The 22,022-nt window shown below is 38.7% G+C and overlaps 2 protein-coding genes across 3 annotated transcripts in view; one reads left to right on the top strand and one right to left on the bottom strand.

The window, feature by feature from the left end:
• Positions 1-2,028: 2,028 nt before the first annotated feature.
• gpatch3.L (G-patch domain containing 3 L homeolog) lies at positions 2,029-14,008 on the bottom strand. 2 transcript variants are annotated; one of them, NM_001093138.1, is given in 6 exon segments: positions 2,029-2,457; positions 2,541-2,668; positions 5,577-5,755; positions 7,171-7,345; positions 10,787-11,193; positions 13,604-14,008. In NM_001093138.1, coding segments are annotated over 6 exon segments (1,359 nt in total). In that variant the 5' UTR covers positions 13,914-14,008; the 3' UTR covers positions 2,029-2,297.
• Positions 14,009-14,333: 325 nt separating this feature from the next.
• Positions 14,334-22,022, top strand: part of nudc.L (nudC nuclear distribution protein L homeolog) — an 18,946-nt gene continuing 11,257 nt past the window's right edge. The window contains exons 1-3 of the mRNA NM_001091492.1: positions 14,334-14,420; positions 16,793-16,870; positions 17,793-17,987. Coding sequence (NP_001084961.1) covers positions 14,340-14,420; positions 16,793-16,870; positions 17,793-17,987 — 354 coding nt within the window. The 5' untranslated portion in view covers positions 14,334-14,339. The remainder of the gene's footprint in view (positions 14,421-16,792; positions 16,871-17,792; positions 17,988-22,022) is intronic.

Genomic DNA, 22,022 nt, shown 5'->3' with positions numbered 1-22,022 from the left:
CCAAAAACTACTTGTGCCCATTTATTTAACTAAGCTCTAGCAAACAGTTCAAGAAAGGTTAAGATTACTTTGTAGCAAGGGAGAAAATAAAGATCATATGAACCAATATTGTCAGTAAATGTATGCCAGCTTTCATTTACACAAGGTTGAACTTGATAGAGGTCTTTTTTTCAGCCTAAATTAGTTACCTGGGGCAATAAATTTGGAATCTGTCTGTTTCCAACTAATTCAGTCCTAATGTAACTCATTATTACATGGTTTTCTTTCATGATTTGGTTTCCACCAGACCCCTCATTTCAAATATTTATTTTTGAAGAATTAGTGTGTAAAATCCTGAGGTTATAGCACTCCCTAAAATTTTATACTTCTGATTTTGGGGAAAAAATGAATAGTGCTGTGAATAAATGAAACAAGCAGAACATAGGAAAAAATAAAAGAGAGTCAATGTGTGCTCTAAGACTAGGCCCACCCAGAACAGGACCCACCAGTGGATTTCCCTGCTACACAAACAGGCCAGTTCATTCTTGTTTGGACATTTAAGAGCCCTGTTTAAAATAGTATACGCCTTTAAAAATAGCAAAACCCGATAGGAGGTCAATATGCAATCTGGGGATTATTAACTGGCACTGCATACTAAAAATAAGAAGCACAACAGACAGACAACATGGATGATAGTAATATGTACAGGAAAATGTTTGGATGGTGTAAGCAACACCATTAAAGGAGAATAAAAGTATTTAACTTGGGGGTGCCAAAAGTTTTTCACCCCCAAGTGATTATACTTACCGGATACCCCAGGCCAGTTCTCCTGTTAGCAGAAAACTGTCTCAGCCCAGGGTTCTCACAGTCAGCACCACGAATTGATCCTCTTTTTTCATTTTGTTTTCAAAGGCATGTGCAACAGAGTGATATAAGAGCTTTTCCTGGATACCTTGTTAAATAATTCAGCTTTGGTGATATTGGCATATTCAGCAAGTCCCATTGCAGGTTTAGTCAGTCCTGGTCCCAGGCTGAGAGGGGAAGATACTAGTTTTTGCACATACTTTACCAAATATTCACCACTGCATGTTCTTTCGAAGTTCTGATTAAAATAGTAGCAATAAATGTATACCTGCTTATAGCGCAAAAAAAAAAAAACAGCAGTGGGAGGGGGGGGAAAAACAGTGGAGAAATGAGAGCGAAAAGGAAAGGTACAATGAATGTGCAAAATGGTTGCACCAGTGAATGGAAAGCCAACTAAGGCCATTAGACCATTGTAAAATGGTGTCAAAGTCAGATGTAGTTGCATGAGTTAATAAATAATGGGGACTGACAGAGAAATCTGATGTGTAAACTGCATGAACATTTGCCATCCAACACTGTCGGATGTGTATACAGCATACACAAGATAAAAACTGATGGTTTTGAAAAGACGTTTTTCTCATTGAAATATTGACTGTCAGATGTAAATGCATGAACAAAGGACTCCATCCTACTTTATCTGATCCAACATTACATTACAGCTCTGGGGGGGCTCAGATTTCATGGAATCCTACAAATTTTGTACTATTGCGTGGTGTTGTGCTTAGAGTTGCCACCTGGCCGGTAAAAATGATGGCTGATCCCAATGTTATTAATATGGAAAAAAAGATAAATATATAGGAAGGCCGGTATTTTTTTCCAGAAAAGGTGGCAACCCTAGTTGCGCTGCATTGCACGAGAAAATCAGATAAAATCTGACCCTCAAAATTGGGTCAGTTTAGTCCTTAAAGGGCACCTGTTGGCCAAAAATAATTTCCCCCACCAAAAAGCACGCACTCTGGTTGGGGGTAATACTTAAAAAAAAAATACTGGCCTGCTACTATGCAGGACAGGAGCAGATCATGCAGTTCAAAGCACAGCTCTGCAGGTTAAGTGTTTCTTTGATTTTTTCTTGCCAGTGCTAAATATCCTGAATTGTTTCTTCAGATTCCTAGATGAGCAACATAACTTGAAAGCTTAACCTCAGTTAATCATGACAAAGCAGTTCAAATTATGAACACCATGTACTTTCAAGATTCACAATAAATATTTGTTTATAGAAAATTACAGTCAAAAATTAAAAACAACATAGCAGCACTTGTAAACTGGTTATTAAAAAAAACAAAACAATACAAAGTATTGGTAGGATAGAACAGATTTTTTAAAAAAGTGTAATAATTGCTTCCAGTAATTCCTTCGTTGAGTCCAAAGCACCACCACATTATACAGGTTTATGTTAAGTTGCATAGATGTTTGTTGTGCACTTCCAGCTGTAAGCTCAGGCAAGGTGTTGGTTTCTATCTTTTACCCTCCCTGTATTTCATTGCAGTGTGAGGTTGTCGTCTTAACAGTGTGTCCCCCATATCTTCATCACGTGGCTGGTCATATACCGTGGAGATAAAGTGTGTTTGTTTCTTCTTTGGTGGACCAAATGTTTGCAACTTTTCGCCATGGTAACTGTAAGAGCAAATGTTGTAATTAACAATGTACCTATTCAGCCATACCCTACAGTTTCTTAATGGAAACTTTTCCTTACTTACCCCAGGCCTCTCTTGCATTTAGGGTTTTGTCCCTCATTTTCTAAGGCTTCTGGCATCCCTACTCCATTAGCTCCAAGTCCACTGCCCTCTGTCCAACCTTGACGCTTCATTACCTTGCGTCCAAAGCCCTGGATAAAGGATAGAATGCTTTGATGAATTTTACATACACTCTGGAGGCAGGACATGGTAATGTTGAGAAAATAACCAGCAAGTGATTTTTTAATTATTTATTTTTTTCTTTTAAGACAGGTCATGAAGTTAACCCTGGGAAGAATACTGCTCCGGGGTTGTTTCAGTCTTTACTGCAGTCACAATAATAACAAGAAAAGTCTAACAGGCACTCATGTGAGTAAATGTATAACAGCATACTTTTATTTAATGCATAAAATTGTATTAGCATACATCTTTCAAGTACAAGAAAGAACAACAGATTAAGGGGCAGATTTATCAAGGGTCAAATTGAAAACTGAATTCGAAATCCACATTTTTTTTAATGGTCAAACCCCACTAAAGAGTTATTCAAATTTGATTTGATTTTTAAAAAAATTAGATTTGAGATTTACCATACTCTGGCCCTTTAAGAACTTGATTTTGACTATTCGCCACCTTAAACTTGCCGAATTGCTGTTTATGTCAATGGGAGAGGTCCAGGGATCAATTTTGAGTTTTTTGCAGCCTTCAGAGAAAAAATTTTATTTTTTTTTAAAACTTGAATCAAATTCGATTCGAGTTTTCAGGTCTATTCCATTCATCGTGGTTTAAAATGTTTTAATACATCTTCGATTGGTCGAAATTATGGGAGTTTAGGGGAGTTTTTAAAAACTCACATGAATTCGAAATATGACCTTTGATAAATGTGCCTCCCCGAGAATAGAACCAACATTGTGTTCCTCCATATGTCTCTTCAGGCTACTCCTACCACCATGCTGTACGCAGTACATACCACTTGGAGTGTTTTTAATCTGACACAACAAAAACATACAGCATCCTTTTTTTTAGATAAATTATTAAGAGTCCAAAGTCCATCCTTATAATTCCTGTGTGCATCCATTTGCTGATAGTATATAAGATGCCCAACCTAATGTAACTAAGATATATTTTATTTTGCACCTCTAAGATTGTTTGCATACCATCACTTGTTTTATGTCATTTAAAATTAAGGCATTTCAACTGCTGAATGCTCCCATTATAATGATGGACTTTTAGACTATACAAACCCCCTTTTTGGCATGAGCTCATTCAGTTGGGCTCATGTAGAAAAGGTGCATAAACACTGTCTGAACAGACAGACTATCAAGGCTTCCTTTTAATCTTTGAAAACGGGTATGTCTGTGTAAAAAAAAAAAAAAAAATTATATATATATATATATATATATATATATATATATATATAATTTTTTTTTTTTTTTTTACACAGACATACCCGTTTTCAAAGATTAAAAGGAAGCCTTGATAGTCTGTCTGTGTTCTCATTGAGACCAGTTCTCCACTCGCTTAGGCTCAGAGTGTAATGCACCTGTTTCATTGTGTAATAATGGACTTGAATCTGTGCACCACCCACTATGGAAAGGTTAGAGATTTCAAGTCCTAGAATCCATTACTTCCCACAGAACAAGGTGAGGTACTAGTCAGGAAGGGTGGGTAACTGGTCTCAGTGAGCAGACAGATTATAATCCTTTCAATATGTGGAATCAGGCACATCTGTGTAAAAATAACAATACACAATATTAATCTATACAATAACAATTGGCAGCTGCAGAAAGGCTCTTTTGAAAGAAGAGTATTGCTTCAGAAAGTAAAACCTTCCACTGTTATTCACTGGTTACTGTAGGAGGGAGGTGTATGGCTCCAATCAAGGCACAACATGGAGGTTTTATTATTTTGATCTGCAGTCCTTTAAAGACAAGAGTGACACAAAAATGTATGCACCTACACTTTTCTGTTTTAAATAAAAGCAGGCTTCTGCCACCTGTTCATGGTAGTTCCTAGCAGGCTTTCCCATTGTATTCCTGAAACAAAAGTTATCACTAGGTTATTAATGGCCTCAGGCATGTGTTTTTCTAAAATGCCAGTATGGCCATTACTCTCTGATGTGTTTGTGTAGTAACAGATATGAATGGGATACGCCTGTGATTTAGGCCAGAAACCACTGTTCATTTTCCGTTTGTACAGCTATGATCTGTCTCTCTATTTTGTATTTAAATATAAGGGACATATTAACTAGAGCAGGGGTCTCCAAACCTTCTACACAGTGAGACACAAATGTAAAATTTGTTGGGGTGGGGCACACAAACATAAAAAAAAAACATTTTTGGGGTTTACCACATAAGGGCTATTGTTGGCTATTTGGTAGACCTGAGTGGAATGTCAGCCTACAGAAGACTACATTTTGCCTACAAAACCTCTCTTCAAACGAGAAATTTAACAATGAGCAACTACTTTGAGGCTATTGGGAGCAGCATTAAAGAGGATGGTGAGCAATATGTTGCTTGTGAGCTACTGGTTGTAAAGTGTCATAACTGAGCCTATACAGTGAATATGATTATGTTATTCCTGCTCTTGAAACAGTTTTGGTAAAAACAGACTTCTAGATTGATAGAGACAGACATTTTAGAAGTTTATAAAGGTGATAGAGTGGCATTGTTGATATGTGAGATTTATACTACAGTAAACCCTGCTTTTAATGTTTCCCCTGGGCACTGTGAAAAATCAACATAAATTCCATGAAAATGTAAAATGCGGGAACAAAAGGCATTTACCTGCACTGGACCACAAATAAATCGTCATAGTTTCCAGGAAACAGTAATTTCCAGGGTAAATAAAAGCAGAGTTCTACTATATACCCTGGACTTGAAGAGTTCAAAGCTTTAGATGATACAGAACGTGGTGCTGGTGGATTTGGATCTATTGGTCAGAATTCAATTGTCATTTAATGTATGTGCATTTAATTATGTGCATAGTTAAGGATATGGAAAGGAAGTTAGAAATCACCAGGCAGTTTCATGTACATGACATAAGCCAGTACAAATCTCTAACCTTGGTATGCTTTTCAAATCCTCCAACACTGTACTCCGCATCTGCAGTCCCCAAGCCATCACGCCTCCTAGCCTCGAGACGCATCTTCAGAGAGTCCCTGGCATCTTTATCTCCACCGTCTGCCTCATAATAGGCACTCATATCTACATCCCAATCATCAGCAGTCTGCTCATCAAAATCTAAATAATTTTAAAAAACACAATATGAAAAGCAGAGAACTGCAAGTCAATAAAACGAAGACCATGAACATTTTAATAAATGTACCCCAGGTGACTTTATAGTCTCAAACACAAACCCTACATACAATTATACCAAAAAGTACACTCCATGTAAAGATTTCTCTTTTTTAAATAAATGTGGACATATAAATATTTGATCGTCATTCAAACAGTATTAAAAAAGGTTATGTAAAAAGAAAAAAAATAGAAAAACAACATTTCCTCCTGTGTAAAAAAAAAAGTAAATACACCCCTGGTCCTAACAGCAAGTAGACATTTCTTATAACTGTCTCCCAGTCTATAACGTTGACTAGGAGAATTTTTTTTCCACTCCCCCATGCAGATTTTTTCAGCCGTGTAATGTTTTTGGGATCACTTTCATGCATTTCTGCTAATTTCTAATTTCACCAAAGCTTTTAAGCAAGATCCAGGCTTTGATTCATTACTTGGTGGATCTATTGCAATGGTCTTACGTTCACCTCAAGCACCCACTGGTAAAAGGGCAAGTCAACTCCAAAACTAAAATTTGTCTAATAAAATAAAATATAATTCTAAGCAAATTTGCAATATACATTACTTATATTTTTTTATATGTATAAGTTATTTGTATATGTATTGCTACTGATGGCAGTTTGTCCCTGTCTATTCTCTTCCCTGTTGGCTCACACTGTTGATTCAATGTAAGTAGGGATGCACCGAACCCACTAATTTGAATTCGGCCAAACCCCGGAATCATTTGCAAAAGATTCGGCACAATACCGAAACAAATCCGAAGAAAAAAAGTCATGTGATTCCCCTCCCCACCCCTAATTTGCATATGAAAATTAGAATTCAGATTCAGTCCAGCCTGGCAGAAGGATTCGGCCGAATCCTGGATTCGGTGCATCCCAAATTGTAAGACAAGCTCAGCTGATTAACAGACCTGTCTTTGCAGGGAAACTCAGACTTTTGCAACATTGTTGAAAACATTTAGCAAATGCTGCTTTCTATATCAAATGTTTTAACAAATAACTTTCTAAGTACTGAACCTTGTAATAAATGTATATTGGAAAGTTGCTTAGAACTGTTTTCTTTTATTAGGCACATTTATTTTGGGGTTGACTTGCCCTTTAAATTTATCAACAATATTTCAGATTATTTCACAGACTATAGAACAATAAAGACTTGATTGTGTTCCAATATCCAATATTTTGCATTGGCAAAAAATCAGGTTCTATATTTTGTGCACCTTTCCTGGAATATTCCAAACAATTTAAAAAAATGTAAGATGTATTAACACGAACAAATAAAATGAAGAGAGATGAAGAGAACTGTAGGAGGGAAATGCAAAAGCCAAAAAAAAAAATAAAAAAAATAAATGAAGCTCAAGTTCTCACCTCCTTCCTGTCCCTGCCACACCTGGGCATCAGTATAAAACACAAGACCAGAACCACCTTTTTCCCACTTCAGTTCAATATGCTCTTCATATAGACGTTCTTTAATGCGATCTTGTGTGGTTACGTCTTCATGCAAAGCTTCATGCCGTTCCCATTCCTCACAGGTGTCATTATCCTAGAATCAAATGACAAATGTCACTCTGTAATGGTTAATGTCTATAGACTCTGGGTCCCATAGTTCATTTAGTAAGGGAGGAGGGGGGAAAAAAACTTCATTCTTTATGTTATTAATTTCAGCAGTAAGGCTGCTTTAAAGGACTATCTATATTACATTGAACAATTCTGTCACTCTTTGTTTAAAGGGGTGGTTCATCTTCAGGTTAACTTTTAGTATGTTATAGAACGGCCAATTCTAAGCAACTTTTCAATTGGTCTTCTATTTATTTTTTAATAGTTTTTGAATTAATTGCCCTTTTCTACTGACTCGCTCCAGCTTTCAAATGGGGGTCAAAATGCTTTGTTAGGCTCCAAATGTATAGTTATTGTTAATATTCCTTGTCTTTCTATTCAGGTTGTCTCCCATTCATATTCAGGTCCTATAATTCAAATGGTTGCTAGGATAATTTGGACCTTAGCGCCCAGATTGCTGAAATTGCAAACTGGAGAGCTGCTGAATAAAAAGATCAATAACTAAATAGCTACAAATAATAAAAAATGAAATCAATTGCACATTGTCTCAGATTGTCATTCTCTACATCACACTCAAAGTTAATTTAAAGTTGAACAAACCCTTTAAAGGGGTGGTTCTACTTTACGTTAACTTTTAGTATGTTACAGAATGGCTTTTAAATTGGCCTTTACTTTATATTATTTAAAGTTTTTGAATGATTGACTTCGGACTCTTTCCAGCTTTCAAATGGGGGTCACTGGTCCCATCTAAAAACAAATGCTCTGTAAAAGCTACAAATTTAATGTTACTGCTACTTTTTATTACTCATTTTTCTAATCAGGCCTTTTCCATATTCCAGTCTTTCATTCAAATCAATGCATGGTTGTTATGGTAATTTGGTAGTCTGTTGAAATTGCAAACTGGAGAGCTGCTGAATAAAAAGCAATAACTCAAAATACACAAATAATAAAAAATGAAAACCAATTGCAAATTGTATCACTCTCTACATCATTCAAAGTTAAATTAAAGGTGAACAACCTCTTTAAACTGACTTATAAGCACCAACAGGTACTATAATGGAAGCTCTGCACATTAAACTGAGAGTTGCATATATTGATAAGACCCTTCAGCTGGCTGAGGAGGTGGAAACTGTCTGCAGCACCAAGTAAAGTCATGGTTTTTGACTAGAGAAAACACAATGTGAAAAGTCTGCTGACTGGCAGAATTTACTTAATGGTGATGCATTTTTTTCAGCAATTTCAGGCACTGTTGAGTATATTATTTCATATGTGTGTATTAGAGAGTTCCAAGCAAATAGAATTTTCATAAAAATATAGATTCTGAATGACTGGATGGTATAACTTTAGCTAAACAGGAAGCAACAGGTTGAGGTGGAAAGGGGGCAAATACAGATTCCCAGTATCACAGAAGCTTATTTGGGACTTGTCAGTCATATAGCAACTAAATATATGCCTTGTAAATGGCAGTGTCATAACTTGAAGCCACATAGGACTGGTTACATTTATTCATAGAGAACTTGAGGCTTACTCAAAACTGGCATTAATGTCCATGGCTGAATACCTGACGGCATTTTTTTGTGTGCTTCAGTCATTGAGAGAAGACAAAACAATTTCAGCACGCCCTCCTTTGTCTTTAATCATTAAAGAGTCACACAAGGTAACATTTGTCAAGGTTATAGAGGTTTTAGTCCTGCTATGATCTTTTGTACAGATGCACACTTAGGGCCGTATTTATTAACGTGGCAGACAAACATCAATGAGATTTGAACAGCCACCTACAAGTTATAAAATAAAAGCAAAGACCTGATTGGTTGCTATGGGTGACATATGTTAATAAATTTGCCCCTTAATGTTTGTTATGATGCTTTTATGTGGATGGAAAAGAAGCATTCCTGTCTCTTCAGTGTCACTGTACAGTGGTGTGAAAAACTATTTGCCCCCTTCCTGATTTCTTATTCTTTTGCATGTTTGTCACACTTAAATGTTTCTGCTCATCAAAAACCGTTAACTATTAGTCAAAGATAACATAATTGAACACAAAATGCAGTTTTTAAATGAAGGTTTACGTTATTAAGGGAGAAAAAAAACTCCAAATCTACATGGGCCTGTGTGAAAAAGTGATTGCTCGCCTTGTTAAAAAATAACTTAACTGTGGTTTTTATCACACCTGAGTTCAATTTCAAAGGTTATAAAGCCATTTCTAAAGCTTTGGGACTCCAGCAAACCACAGTGAGAGCCATTATCCACAAATGGCAAAAACATGGAACAGTGGTGAACCTTCCCAGGAGTGGCCGGCCGTCCAAATTTACCCCAAGAGCGCAGAGACAACTCATCCGAGAGGCCACAAAAGACCCCAGGACAACATCTAAAGAACTGCAGGCCTCACTTGCCTCAATTAAGGTCAGTGTTCACGACTCCACCATAAGAAAGAGACTGGGCAAAAACGGCCTGCATGGCAGATTTCCAAGGCGCAAACCACTTTTAAGCAAAAAGAACATTAAGGCTCGTCTCAATTTTGCTAAAAAACATCTCAATGATTGCCAAGACTTTTGGGAAAATACCTTGTGGACCGACGAGACAAAAGTTGAACTTTTTGGAAGGTGCGCGTCCCGTTACATCTGGTGTAAAAGTAACACAGCATTTCAGAAAAAGAACATCATACCAACAGTAAAATATGGTGGTGGTAGTGTGATGGTCTGGGGTTGTTTTGCTGCTTCAGGACCTGGAAGACTTGCTGTGATAGATGGAACCATGAATTCTACTGTCTACCAAAAAATCCTGAAGGAGAATGTCCGGCCATCTGTTCGTCAACTCAAGCTGAAGCGATCTTGGGTGCTGCAGCAGGACAATGACCCAAAACACACCAGCAAATCCACCTCTGAATGGCTGAAGAAAAACAAAATGAAGACTTTGGAGTGGCCTAGTCAAAGTCCTGACCTGAATCCTATTGAGATGTTGTGGCATGACCTTAAAAAGGCGGTTCATGCTAGAAAACCCTCAAATAAAGCTGAATTACAACAATTCTGCAAAGATGAGTGGGCCAAAATTCCTCCAGAGCGCTGTAAAAGACTCGTTGCAAGTTATCGCAAACGCTTGATTGCAGTTATTGCTGCTAAGGGTGGCCCAACCAGTTATTAGGTTCAGGGGGCAATTACTTTTTCACACAGGTTTGGATTTCTTTTCTCCCTAAATAATAAAAACCCATTTAAAACACTCATTTAAAAACTGCATTTTGTGTTTACTTGTGTTATCTTTGACTAATAGTTAAATGTGTTTGATGATCAGAAACATTTTGTGTGACAAACATGCAAAAGAATAAGAAATCAGGAAGGGGGCAAATAGTTTTTCACACCACTGTATGTGTACACATGAATAAAAAGACATTATTTGTTATAGAGCAGGTTATGTAAAATTTATTCCAACTCACATCATCTGAATGGGACAGCTCCTCCTGTTCCTTTCCAGGTCTTTTCTCACTTTCTTTGCCGATGACACATTCAGTAATTTCCTGTCCACTGGCAGTATAAACTCCTCCTTGGCACTCTATTGTCTCTGTTCCTAAATAGCTGAAGGGAACCTTGGCATAATGTCTGCCATTGCTAGGAAAACACAATCCCAACTTGGTGATGACCTTAGGAGGAAGTCGACAGGAACGGATCAGTTGCAGGAAGACTTTGAGTGGTGTACCCACATTCCCCTGAGGCATCATTGCAGGAGGATTCATCTCAGACATCCTGTTTAGTTCTGCAGCAGTCACAAGTTGTTCTTCTTTTTCTCCTGGCTCACGAGCTACAAGTAGCTCTTTACGTTTTTTGTAGGGGAAGTCCCTAGTGTCTGTGGAGATTTTAAAACATTTTTAGTTTATGAATTACTAGATACAAAACAAACAAGTGGCTAAGTTTACACATGCATTTACAGCCTACATCCAATGTTCCCTCTAATTCCTTCTTGGATACATACCTCCCAACATTTTGGAAATTAAAAAAAGGACAAAAGGATTTGCAACGCAGGGTGCGGTGAAATTTGTTTTGACCACACCCATTTTATGACCACATCCCCTAATTACCATGTCCATTTTACAAAATTTGGCAGGTTATGAAAGTTTGAACAGATTTCTCTGTTTTTTATATGTTATTACAGTTTGGTAATGAATTGCCCTTTAAAGCGGACCTGTCATCTACACATAAAAAGCTGCATAATGAAAGTCATTTGCAAATTAAACATGGAACCCAAATTATTTTTTTCATTAAAACATCCATACCTGATATAAAGGTGTTTAAATATCTGAGCTGCCAATCATATATTGCCTTCCCCGCCTCTATGCCTGAGGCATAGAGGTGGGGCAGTCAATTACTTTCACTTTCCATTCAGCAATTCCTACATGTCACTGCTCTTCTTACATTTCCCCTTCCCTCCTCAGGCTCAATACTTGCGTAGGGCATTAAACATGGGCTTAGGTACCCCATTCTGGTGTATACACAAGATTTTGGGGTGATACACAATTTGTCTTAATAACATCGTTCACTGTGATTGTGTAATTCCAAGGCAACAAAATTCAAATAAATATAGTGTAAGTTAAGTTTATTTTGCTCAACTAACATGATAGAGAAGAATTGGGAAATATTTCTTGGGGTGACAGGTCCCTTTTAAGCTGCAAATCAGTTTCCCCAAGAGACCTTCTTATTTTATATTGTTACAAAAGCATCTAAGAATCTATTCTGGACTCTCTGCCAATAGCCAATTAAGTTAGAAACGGTGATCTTTTTCTGGCTGCTCAGTGCAGGAGATCAAAGAGAAAGGCAGTAGATTTTAGTAACAAACCTGTGACTGTGGGTTGAGCTGTCAAAATTGTGTGCTCCGTTTTTAAAAACTGTGTGTTCAGGTCAGCATTAATACAAAATGTATGGTCAATGCCTTGCACCTCTTCATAATGCACTCTGTCGTCTTCTGTTTTAATCATGTTTAATCATGAACTCAAACTCAACAACCTAAGAGAAAAATGTACTCTTTCTCAACTTTAAAACTAGTTTGCCAACATAAGGAGGATCAACATTGTAAACTAAAGAGTAATGGTTGCCAAACTGTGGGGCTGGCTTGGAGCAATGGGAGAAGTAGTCAGCTTGAAGGCTAAGGTGAGATTTAAAGGAACAGTTCAGTGTGAAAATAAAAACTCTGTAAATAGATAGGCTGTGCAAAATAAATGTTTCTAATATAGTTAGTTAGGCAAAAATGTAATATATAAAGGCTGCAGTGACTGGAAGTGTAACATAATAGCCAGAACATTACTTCCTGCTTTTCAGCTCTCTAAGTAAGCGACTTGAAGGGGGGCCACATGGTACATATCTATTCACTGAGTTTGCAATTGATCCTCAGCATTCAGCTCAGATTCAAAAGCAACAGATATGACCCATGTGGCCTCCCCTAAAGTCTCTGATTGGTTACTGACTGGTAGCCAGGGTTACCAGTCAGTGTAAACCAAGAGAGCTGAAAAGCAGGAAGTAGTGTTCTGGCTATTATATTAGACATCCAGTCACTCCAGCCTTTATAAATTACATTTTTTTTACAGCCTATTTACCCAGTTTTTATTTTTACACTGAACAATTCCTTTAAAGACAATATCCCTTTGCTCTCTTAGAGACACTTGAACGCCCAGCTTGAAAGTCAATTAGGGAAAGTTTTGAAAATGTATTTGTGGTTCTTAATATTCTTGAAACTGTGGTTGAAATATTGATTCAGAGATATTTTTCTATAACTTGGTCCCTAACCAACAGTTAGCCATCCAAAAGGCCATTAACCGGAAATAATCTGACAACATCTGCTCTAGAATCTGTGCTTGGCTCTAAAACCACCATTCTGAAACTTGAACACAAATGACAAAATATAAATACATACAAGAATCAAAAAGTTCAACAAGAAATTAAGACATATAGAAACGAGTGGACTTAAAGCTACAATGTGCCACAATCACCACCACAACATATATTCCAATGGCCACAATCAACAATAAGTACAGTATTATTATTTTTTTTCAGAAAACAGCAAGTGACCTGGTAAAAAAGGACTGTCACTCAGTGGAAAGTTAGGACACTGGACACAGTTCCACAAGAGTAAATTTTAAACCTTAATAAGTGCAAGTTATTGCAATAATAGTTTAGGTGAACACAATGTCGTAAAAACTGATTTCCAATGTTCCGAAATCACCCAATCACTCAGTGCACCAAATCAATCACTTGTTTCATTATACCTTCCATCGGGCCAACGCGTACTTTGCGAACCAAGCATGTCCCTGGAATTTGATTCCCATCCTTTTCCAGCCAGGGCTTCATATTGTACATTTGCAGAAAACTCTGGGCACGCTCCGGTTTGACGGTAACCGGACAACAGCAAGTAGCCGAGCTCTCTCCCCGCCGCTCTGGGCGGTGCCTAAAGTGAAAACACACAAACCCATCGCTTTCTGTAAACTGACTGAAGTAGTGGCGAAGCTGAGCTGAGCGGAACGAACGAGGAATTCCACACACCACAAACACAACTGGAGAGCCACTTAGATCCGCCATCTTGGTATTGGGGTAATTCCGGTTTTACTAGCCGCCATCTTGCTACAGGAAATGACAGTCCGTGACCTACAGCCATCTTAGAAGAGGAAAACTACACCTAGTTTACCGGCACGCCACCACGTGGAATGGTTTAAACAACAATGGACATGATACCTCATTGCCGAAAAGGTAAATTTTACAATAAATTATTACAGTTCCAGTTCGCAGTATGCCTCTAGTAATCGCTACATTCTGCCTTCTGCGCATGCTCGCCTGGAGCACTGTCTATAGAACGCTTAAGTTCCAGAACCATCCGTAGCTTGGTCTGCGTCGCTATAGTAACCATAGCAGTTTAGTTGTCCTTTCGCCGATTGGCTACAAACTCCTGGAAGGGGCGTAGATAGCGTAAGACCCGGTAGCACTGCAGCATCTGGTGGACTGAGCAGCATGGCGGCCTCGATGGAGGATGAACGATTTGACGGCATGTTGTTGTCCATGGCCCAGCAGCATGAAGGGGGTGTGCAAGAGGTGAGAAACCATTTTTAGCTGATGGTAATTACAGTATTTCAATATATTTTCTGCCACATCAGACATCACAGTCGTTCCCGAGGTCAGAACGTATCCAAGTTCCTTAGTTAAAAATGCAACAAAGTTGTTCGAGGCTTAGCTTTTTTGAGTGTTTTTTTTTTCTTTAAGGCACATCCTTCACGTTTCTCAAGTATTTCCATTTAGACAGAGAAATATCTGGAAAATTAAATTGTATTGACATGAATGTGCCATGGCCCATTATTGTACATTTGATATCCATTACCTCTATATTGTACAGATATGGCTCATATCAGGCCTGAAGATAAACTGGATCATGTCTCTTATCTTCCCAATATATAAACAAACAGCACTGGGCCAGCCCCAAATGGCCATGAGTTCAATATTTACAGTATATTTGTAGATTCAACAGAATTTGTTAGAAATAACTGAGATCATAGAATGGCTACATTGTCCTCAGTTGTACATATCTGGATGAAACTGCCCAAGTTTTTTATACCATATCCACAATGATCCAGTTAGTATCCCCAAAGCAATTTGAATAAAATAAAATGGAACCATAAAGTTCTGAGGATTGCCTGGGAAAGCTGGGATGGCAGATATTCACTACCTAATCTATTTACCATTATTACCTCACCTCTCAAATTCCTCTTCTAGTAGTACCACCCAAACCTCTACAACTTGAATGCTAGTTGGCAAGGCCTGTTTGTGGGGGGGCTACTCCACTGTGTAACCTTGCCCATCATACACTGACAGATATTTGTGTCCTCTCCCCAACCATGTTGACACCCCACAAAGGTTTTACCCAGGTGTCGAGGTCCTTAAAGAAGAAGCTGTCCATCCTCACTCATAAGCTGCCAGTAGGGGGCAATTGCAATCTCGCCCATCTCTGCACAATTAATTATTTCTGGCCTCTCCAAGGAAATAATACCTAGAAGATCTTATGCAAAACTTTACTTTTATATTCAAATACGTCATGTTCAAGGTGCCATTTTGTACACTCTTACCCACTTTGTCTATCCAGAATATAGACAATACATTCACTTTGTATGTCCCCCAAAAACTGGTATCCAGGTCATAGTGTAACTTGGTGTAATTTCCCTACTTGGGCTATGGGGAAACATGCAAATGATAACTGTCTCTTACTTAATGTAACAAAGAAAGAAGGATACATAGTATCCAAATGTAGAAACAATCACTCAGGAAAGTGGTCCAGGTGCACCAGCCCAAAACCCTCCGCACAGGGAGTGGCAAACGGTAAGTATAAAAAATGGGCATACAGGCACTTAAAGATTGCACAAGGGTCACAAAAGTAAAAAAAAACAAAAAACCTTCTTAAACTACATCAGCATCTGATATGCGTTTTGTGCCTATCACTAAGTGCCTGTAGGGCAAATGGCGATGCTGATTTTTAATGTAGCTTAAATAAAGTTTTAACTTTTGTGACCCTTGCGGAATCCTTTAGTGCCTGTATGCACATTTTTGAAACTGTGGGTCACTCTCAGCCAAATGTTACCATGTGATATAGGCTTGCCATGCAGTGCTGAGCTCCTAGTCACAGGTGATTGCCTCAGTGCTTGAACTCCCACAGGTAGTTACCCCTACCACGTCGCCTGGGCATACCTGACCTTGTTACCGCCAACTACGGTAAAATAACGTTCCGGGATTGTTATTATATGCAACTGTACTGGACTGCTCTGGATGGCTAGACTGCACTGCATGGGTCCATTGCCTCCCACCAAGACACCTGAATTAGGCTAGTGAATAATCTACTTCCCCTTGGGGGAAGTTTGTCAAAAACAAACTTCACTTTGTTAAAAAAATATATATAATATATATATATCTCTTTAGAGATTAATGTGTTGCTTAGGGAGCACCGGCATTCTGAATAGAATGCCCTTGGTCACTAATTCATTCTAAACAATTAGGTGGGGTGCAATGAGGCTGTGACCAGCATTAGCAGTTCACTGTGCTGGTGTCTGGAGTAAAAGACAGGACAGGATGCCTAAAGCAACAATGATATTAGCATTTATTTTTTTCATTCCCCTTCTGGTGCCATGGGGACCAGATTAAATCTTTCACTTTAGGGGTGTATCAACTTCAGACATGTGCCAAATATTTTCGACATATGCCCTATGCTTAAATACCCCTTAACCTAATTTTTTCTATTTATTATTTGTTGTTTCCTGCATTGTTTTTCCGCACAGCTGGGTATTTTTCACCTCTCTTTACATGGTTCATGAGTATGGTGTGAAAATCCATATATTGAATTACATGCCAGTTGTATTTCCAAATGCAGTGCCATCATCTTGCTTTATTGCAGATATAATTTCTTTTTTTGTCTCTTTCTGAAGCTGATAAACACATTCTTCAGTTTTCTGAGGCGCAAGACTGACTTCTTTGTTGGAGCAGAGGGTGGTGCAGCTGAAAAGGTGAGGAAGCATGTTATGTGTTGAACAGTTGTTCATCACATACTGCATTCTGTTTATTTAGAAAGCAAGTTTAAATAAGTATTTAAGCCAGCTAACATGCTCTATCAATATACAACATGTTAGGGTAAGGTCACATTGGCATTTCGGGGAGATTTAGTCACCTGGTGACTAATCGCCTAGTTTTTGCGGCATTAATCTCCCCGAATTCCTTCCCTCACCCTGCGCTGGCTAAAATGAAAAATCGCCGGTACTAAGCACAAGCGGCAATTAGTTTTCCGCACTCGCCCGAAGTTTCCTAACTTTGGGCAACTTCGGAAAACGAAGTGCTCAGCACCGGTAATTTTTTCATTTTAGCTAGCGCAGAGTGAGGGAGGGCATTCGGGGAGATTGTCTTAATCTGCTAATTCATTTTCTTATTTGGCTTCAAATCTGTGACAGGGAATATATGTATCAATGGTGTCTAAACTGCGATGTGTGTGTTGCAGACCCGCAAGTTTGAAAGCCCTACTTGATACTCATGTCATTTGTTTGGAATGTGATATGACCAGTTAGTTGCCCATGTTTTTTTTTTTTTTTTTAGTTATAACAATTTTTTCATAGGGGCAGTGTTACATTATGGTGTATGGATAAGTGTGGCCCTGCCTATCGGCAAAATAATTTTGTGAGAAAAAAATAAAATAAATAAATAAACAGACTGATATGAGCCGCCCACTGAGTTGAAGGCTTAATGGTCCATGTATGGGGCCACAACAATTGGATCAACACAGTTTGACCCATCTCATCAGTGGGTCAGCAAAGGTTTTATAAATGGGTGGATTTTTTCATGTATACCCAGCCTTACATATACATTTATGGTTTTCCTACATAACTCTACTTATAATATAATGCAGAGATTTACTTGAGTACATTTTTTTCCCTATAGCTCATCACCCAGGCCTTCAATCACCACAATAAACTAGCTTTAGCAACTCAGGAGCAAAAGGATGCTGATAATCGGGAGAGAGAGGCTGCAAGGCGAGAACGGGAAGTCAAGAAAAAAGCAGCAGAAGCTGGAGAGTCCAGAATCACAGAGCTTACTGACGAGGAAGCAGAGAGACTACAAAAAGAGATTGACAAGGTTAGACACTAGAAAATTAGCATGTGCCATCACTTTTATCATACTTTTAAATTTTAAAACACAATTAGAAAATAGAAAACCGCTCTCCATTGGCAGAATAACAAAGCACAAAACTGGAGTAATTTTAACGCAATCCCACTGGCATTTATATGATTTTATAGAGTTATGCAATATTGTCTCCCTATTTCACAAGGGGATAAGCAAAAAATCCAGATAAAAAATAGAGGCTTGTATAAAAACAGCCCACTTAAATTATTACTAAGAATAACTAAAATCCAGACTGATGGCTTCCATTAGCATAATGTAATGGAATGTTAGAGGTATGGGGGATGGGATAAAACGTAGACTGGTTTTCGATTTTATTAGAAGTTACAAACCCCAGATAATTTTTCTTCAGGAAACCCATTTAGTGGGTACAAAACTGTTATCCTTAAAAAAACCCTGGATAGGATCATTGAACCACTCATCTTTTTCCAGTTACTCTAGGGGAGTATCTATTTTATTAGCCAAATCTTGCCCACTAACGGTAGAAAAAGTAATTTCTGATAAATATGGTAGATTTATCCTCCTACATGGAAATGTATATGGCAAAAAATTTAACCTAGCGAATATATATGTCCCCCCTCCACCCACGGAGGAATTTTTTAACGAAGTGACAGAGAAAATGCTAAGTCTGCCCATAGCGCCATTTCTCCTTATCGGTGATTTTAATGCAGCGTCCGATGCTGAAATGGACAAACTACACCCCCCCCCCCCGAGTATCCTCTGGGCATTTCAACAAATGGGTCTCCACCATTAATCTAGTGGACCTACGGAGAGTGCGTAATCCTGGGATCAAGCAATTTACGTGCTACTCCCCTGGCTACAACAGCATGTCGAGAATAGATCTCGCTCTGGGTTGTCCAGAGATGAATAAATGGTTAAAAAAGGTTGAGGCGCTTACAAGAGGCATCTCAGATCATTCCCCACTGCTACTTCCTTTCATATACTCACAAGCACAAGAGTGTGGAGGCTGAGTCCTTACTGGGCGAAAACATACCCATTTAAACGAAATCATCAATACCAGTATAACAAACTTTTTGGCTGTGAATGGTGACGAAACTCCCTCAAATGTAAAATGGGATGCATTCAAAGCCTATATCAGGGGTGAATTTATTAGCAATATTACAGCACTAACAAAATTAGCACAAGCAGACATAGCTCAAAAAACGGTAACAGCCCAGGTAGAGGAAGAGGCATATATAAACTGTCCAACAAACCAATTGTATCATAGATGGCAGGCTAGCCAGAACGCCTTGAAACTTGCCCAAGTAGAGCTCACCAAAAAGCATATATCAGAAAGGTAATATATTTGAGCATGGGGATAAAAACGGGAAGTTACTATCAATGCTAGCAAAGGAGGAAACCACTAACATGGCAATTCCTGCTGTATCAGGTTATCAGATGGAACAGTAGTATCCTCATTAGAAGAAATAAATAAGAGATTTTCTATGCTGACTTATATAGCCCCAAACTATGCACCACCCCAGAAGAAATAAGAGAGTATCTAAGAGACATAAATATACCAAAACTGACAGCACAACCCTCCATGGAGCTAGCTGAGAATATCACACAAACAGAAGTTGAAACAGCCATAGCTTCATTCCCAACCGGGAAAACTCCAGGTACTTATGGATTACCAACATGTTAAGTTAATTGCACCTATCCTGACAGAAATATATAATGGGGTACAAAATGGGACACCGTTGCCAACCTTGATGAGAGAATCTTTAATAATTTTAATATTAAAACCAGGTAAAGACCCGCTAGAATGTACTTCATACAGGCCCATTGCACTCATTAATGCTGATGCAAAAATTTTATCGAAAGTCCTGGCAACACGCCTAGCGCCCTTACTCTCTAACTTAATTTCCCCAGATCAGACAGGTTTTATGTCTGGCCGATCCACGGATATAAACATCAGGAGACTGTTCACAAACATTTCCATTACACATGATAACCCAGGTAGTAGACTGATTGCCTCTTTGGATAACGAAAAGGCTTTTGATTCAGTAGAATGGGAATATATGGGCCACGTTGAGCAGAGTAGGAATACCCCCATCGTACATTAACTGTATAAGAGCATTATATCAGCTGCCTGTAGCAAAAATCCGTACAAACAACAAATTGTCCAATCCATTTCCACTCCTCAGGGGCACCAGGCAGGGCTGCCCCCTTTCTCCGTTATTGTTTGCACTAGCCATGGAACCTATGCCTGCCGCATCAGGGCCTCCCAGGAAATTGAAGGGATTAGGATTGGGGATCTAACTGAGGTCATTTCAATGTACGCTGATGACACTCTACTATATTTACCCAACCCACACCTGGAACTAGCACAAGCTCTAAACATTATAATATTATCACACTAACTATTCAGGACTCAAGATAAACTGGTCCAAGTCAGTGCTCTTTCCCATAGACGCTCTCCCACCAGATAAGCCCCAAAGGACTCTGGGACTTAATTGGGTGACCACCTTTAAATATCTAGGGATTTGGATACATGCTGATTTAACCAAATATACAGAACTTAATATTTTGCCTCAAATAAGATACATAGAACAAAAAAGCAATGCATGGGCAAATCTACCACTATCTCTAATTGGTAGAATAAACCTATTTAAAATGGTAATACTATAAAAAAGTTTTTATTTTTGCAATTTTAACAACAATAAGCAGAGAAAGAAATAGAAAAGAGAAGAAAATACGTGAGGCAGAGGCAGTCCTTACGGCTATACAGAATTACAATCATTTCAACAGACTACTGTAAATTCAACCAGGTACCCCAAATGGCTTCAAATTTCTCTGGGCACCCTCTGGCTAAGTATGTCAATTTCTGACTTGGAAGAGTGTCATTTACCAGCTTTTGCCAATATTGCAACAAAGGGGGGTCCAAGGACTTCCAGTGCATAAGAATGGCTTTCTTGGCATAATAGAGAAGTTGCAGATAACCGAGTCTGGAGTAGGAGCAAAGTGGAACATCACCAGACAGGCCTAGTAAGCAGAGTTCCGGGGAACAAATATGTGGGAGTGCTAATTTTCATTCAAGAATTGTAGCACCTGACCCCAGAATTCCTGTATCACCTTGCATGACCAAAATACATTGAACAGGGTACCTATCTCATCTCTGCACTTAGGGCACATATCTGATACATTACTGTATATTTTCACTAATCGGTACGGAGTCAGGTACACTCTGTTTAAAAACTTAACCTGGATGTATCCATCTCTCATTGAGATGGAAATATTTGGGACCATTTTGAGAGCATCAGACCGCTTCTCATCATCCAACTCAGGAATGTCTCTCTGCCATTTGGTCTTAGATTTTTCCAGGGGTGAAGGGCCAGCCGTCGACAAAATAGTATAGAACCAAGAGAGTGGTTTAGTCAGGTCTTGTCTATGGAGGTAAGTCTCCAGGGTAGTTTCAACTACCCTTATGGGTCTAGCAGGAAATTGCATGTTAAAGGCATGACGCAACTGCAGATACCTGAAAAACATATTAAGGGGAGGGTGTATCTCTTGTCTCAGTACTTCATAGGTTTTACATTCACCACCATTAACAATGTCACTTAAGGTTTTTACTCCCCACTGAGCCCATCTAGCTATGAAAAGTGGGGAAGATGATTGTTGCCCCATATTGGGGTCCTAGGAGGCCAAACGTCAGAAGGACCCTGTACCACCTTCAGAGCTTTCTGGAAAGCTTGTACCACAGTGACCATAGAGAGTGTGGTGGTACAGTAAGAGGCACCTTGGTATGGAAGTTTGGATAGGGCTTCAAGTGAACCAACTATGGCGGCATCTAGTATAACAGCAGGGTTACTAAACTCCATCTTTGAGGGAGTGATTAGCAGTAAAGACAGTGACAAAAATTAACTACCTGCATAGAGTGTACTTTACCCCACAACGACTGCATAAAATGAATTCAGCCATTAGCTCAGAGTACCCCAGATGTCAACACTCCCCAGAGGAATTTTTCCATGTGGTGTGGGATTGCCCTGT

This window comes from Xenopus laevis, chromosome 2L (genome assembly GCF_017654675.1).
Source record: "Xenopus laevis strain J_2021 chromosome 2L, Xenopus_laevis_v10.1, whole genome shotgun sequence".
NCBI lineage: Eukaryota > Metazoa > Chordata > Amphibia > Anura > Pipidae > Xenopus > Xenopus laevis.
The sequence above is the reverse complement of the archived record's forward strand: the minus strand, read 5'-3'. Positions and strand labels throughout refer to the sequence as shown.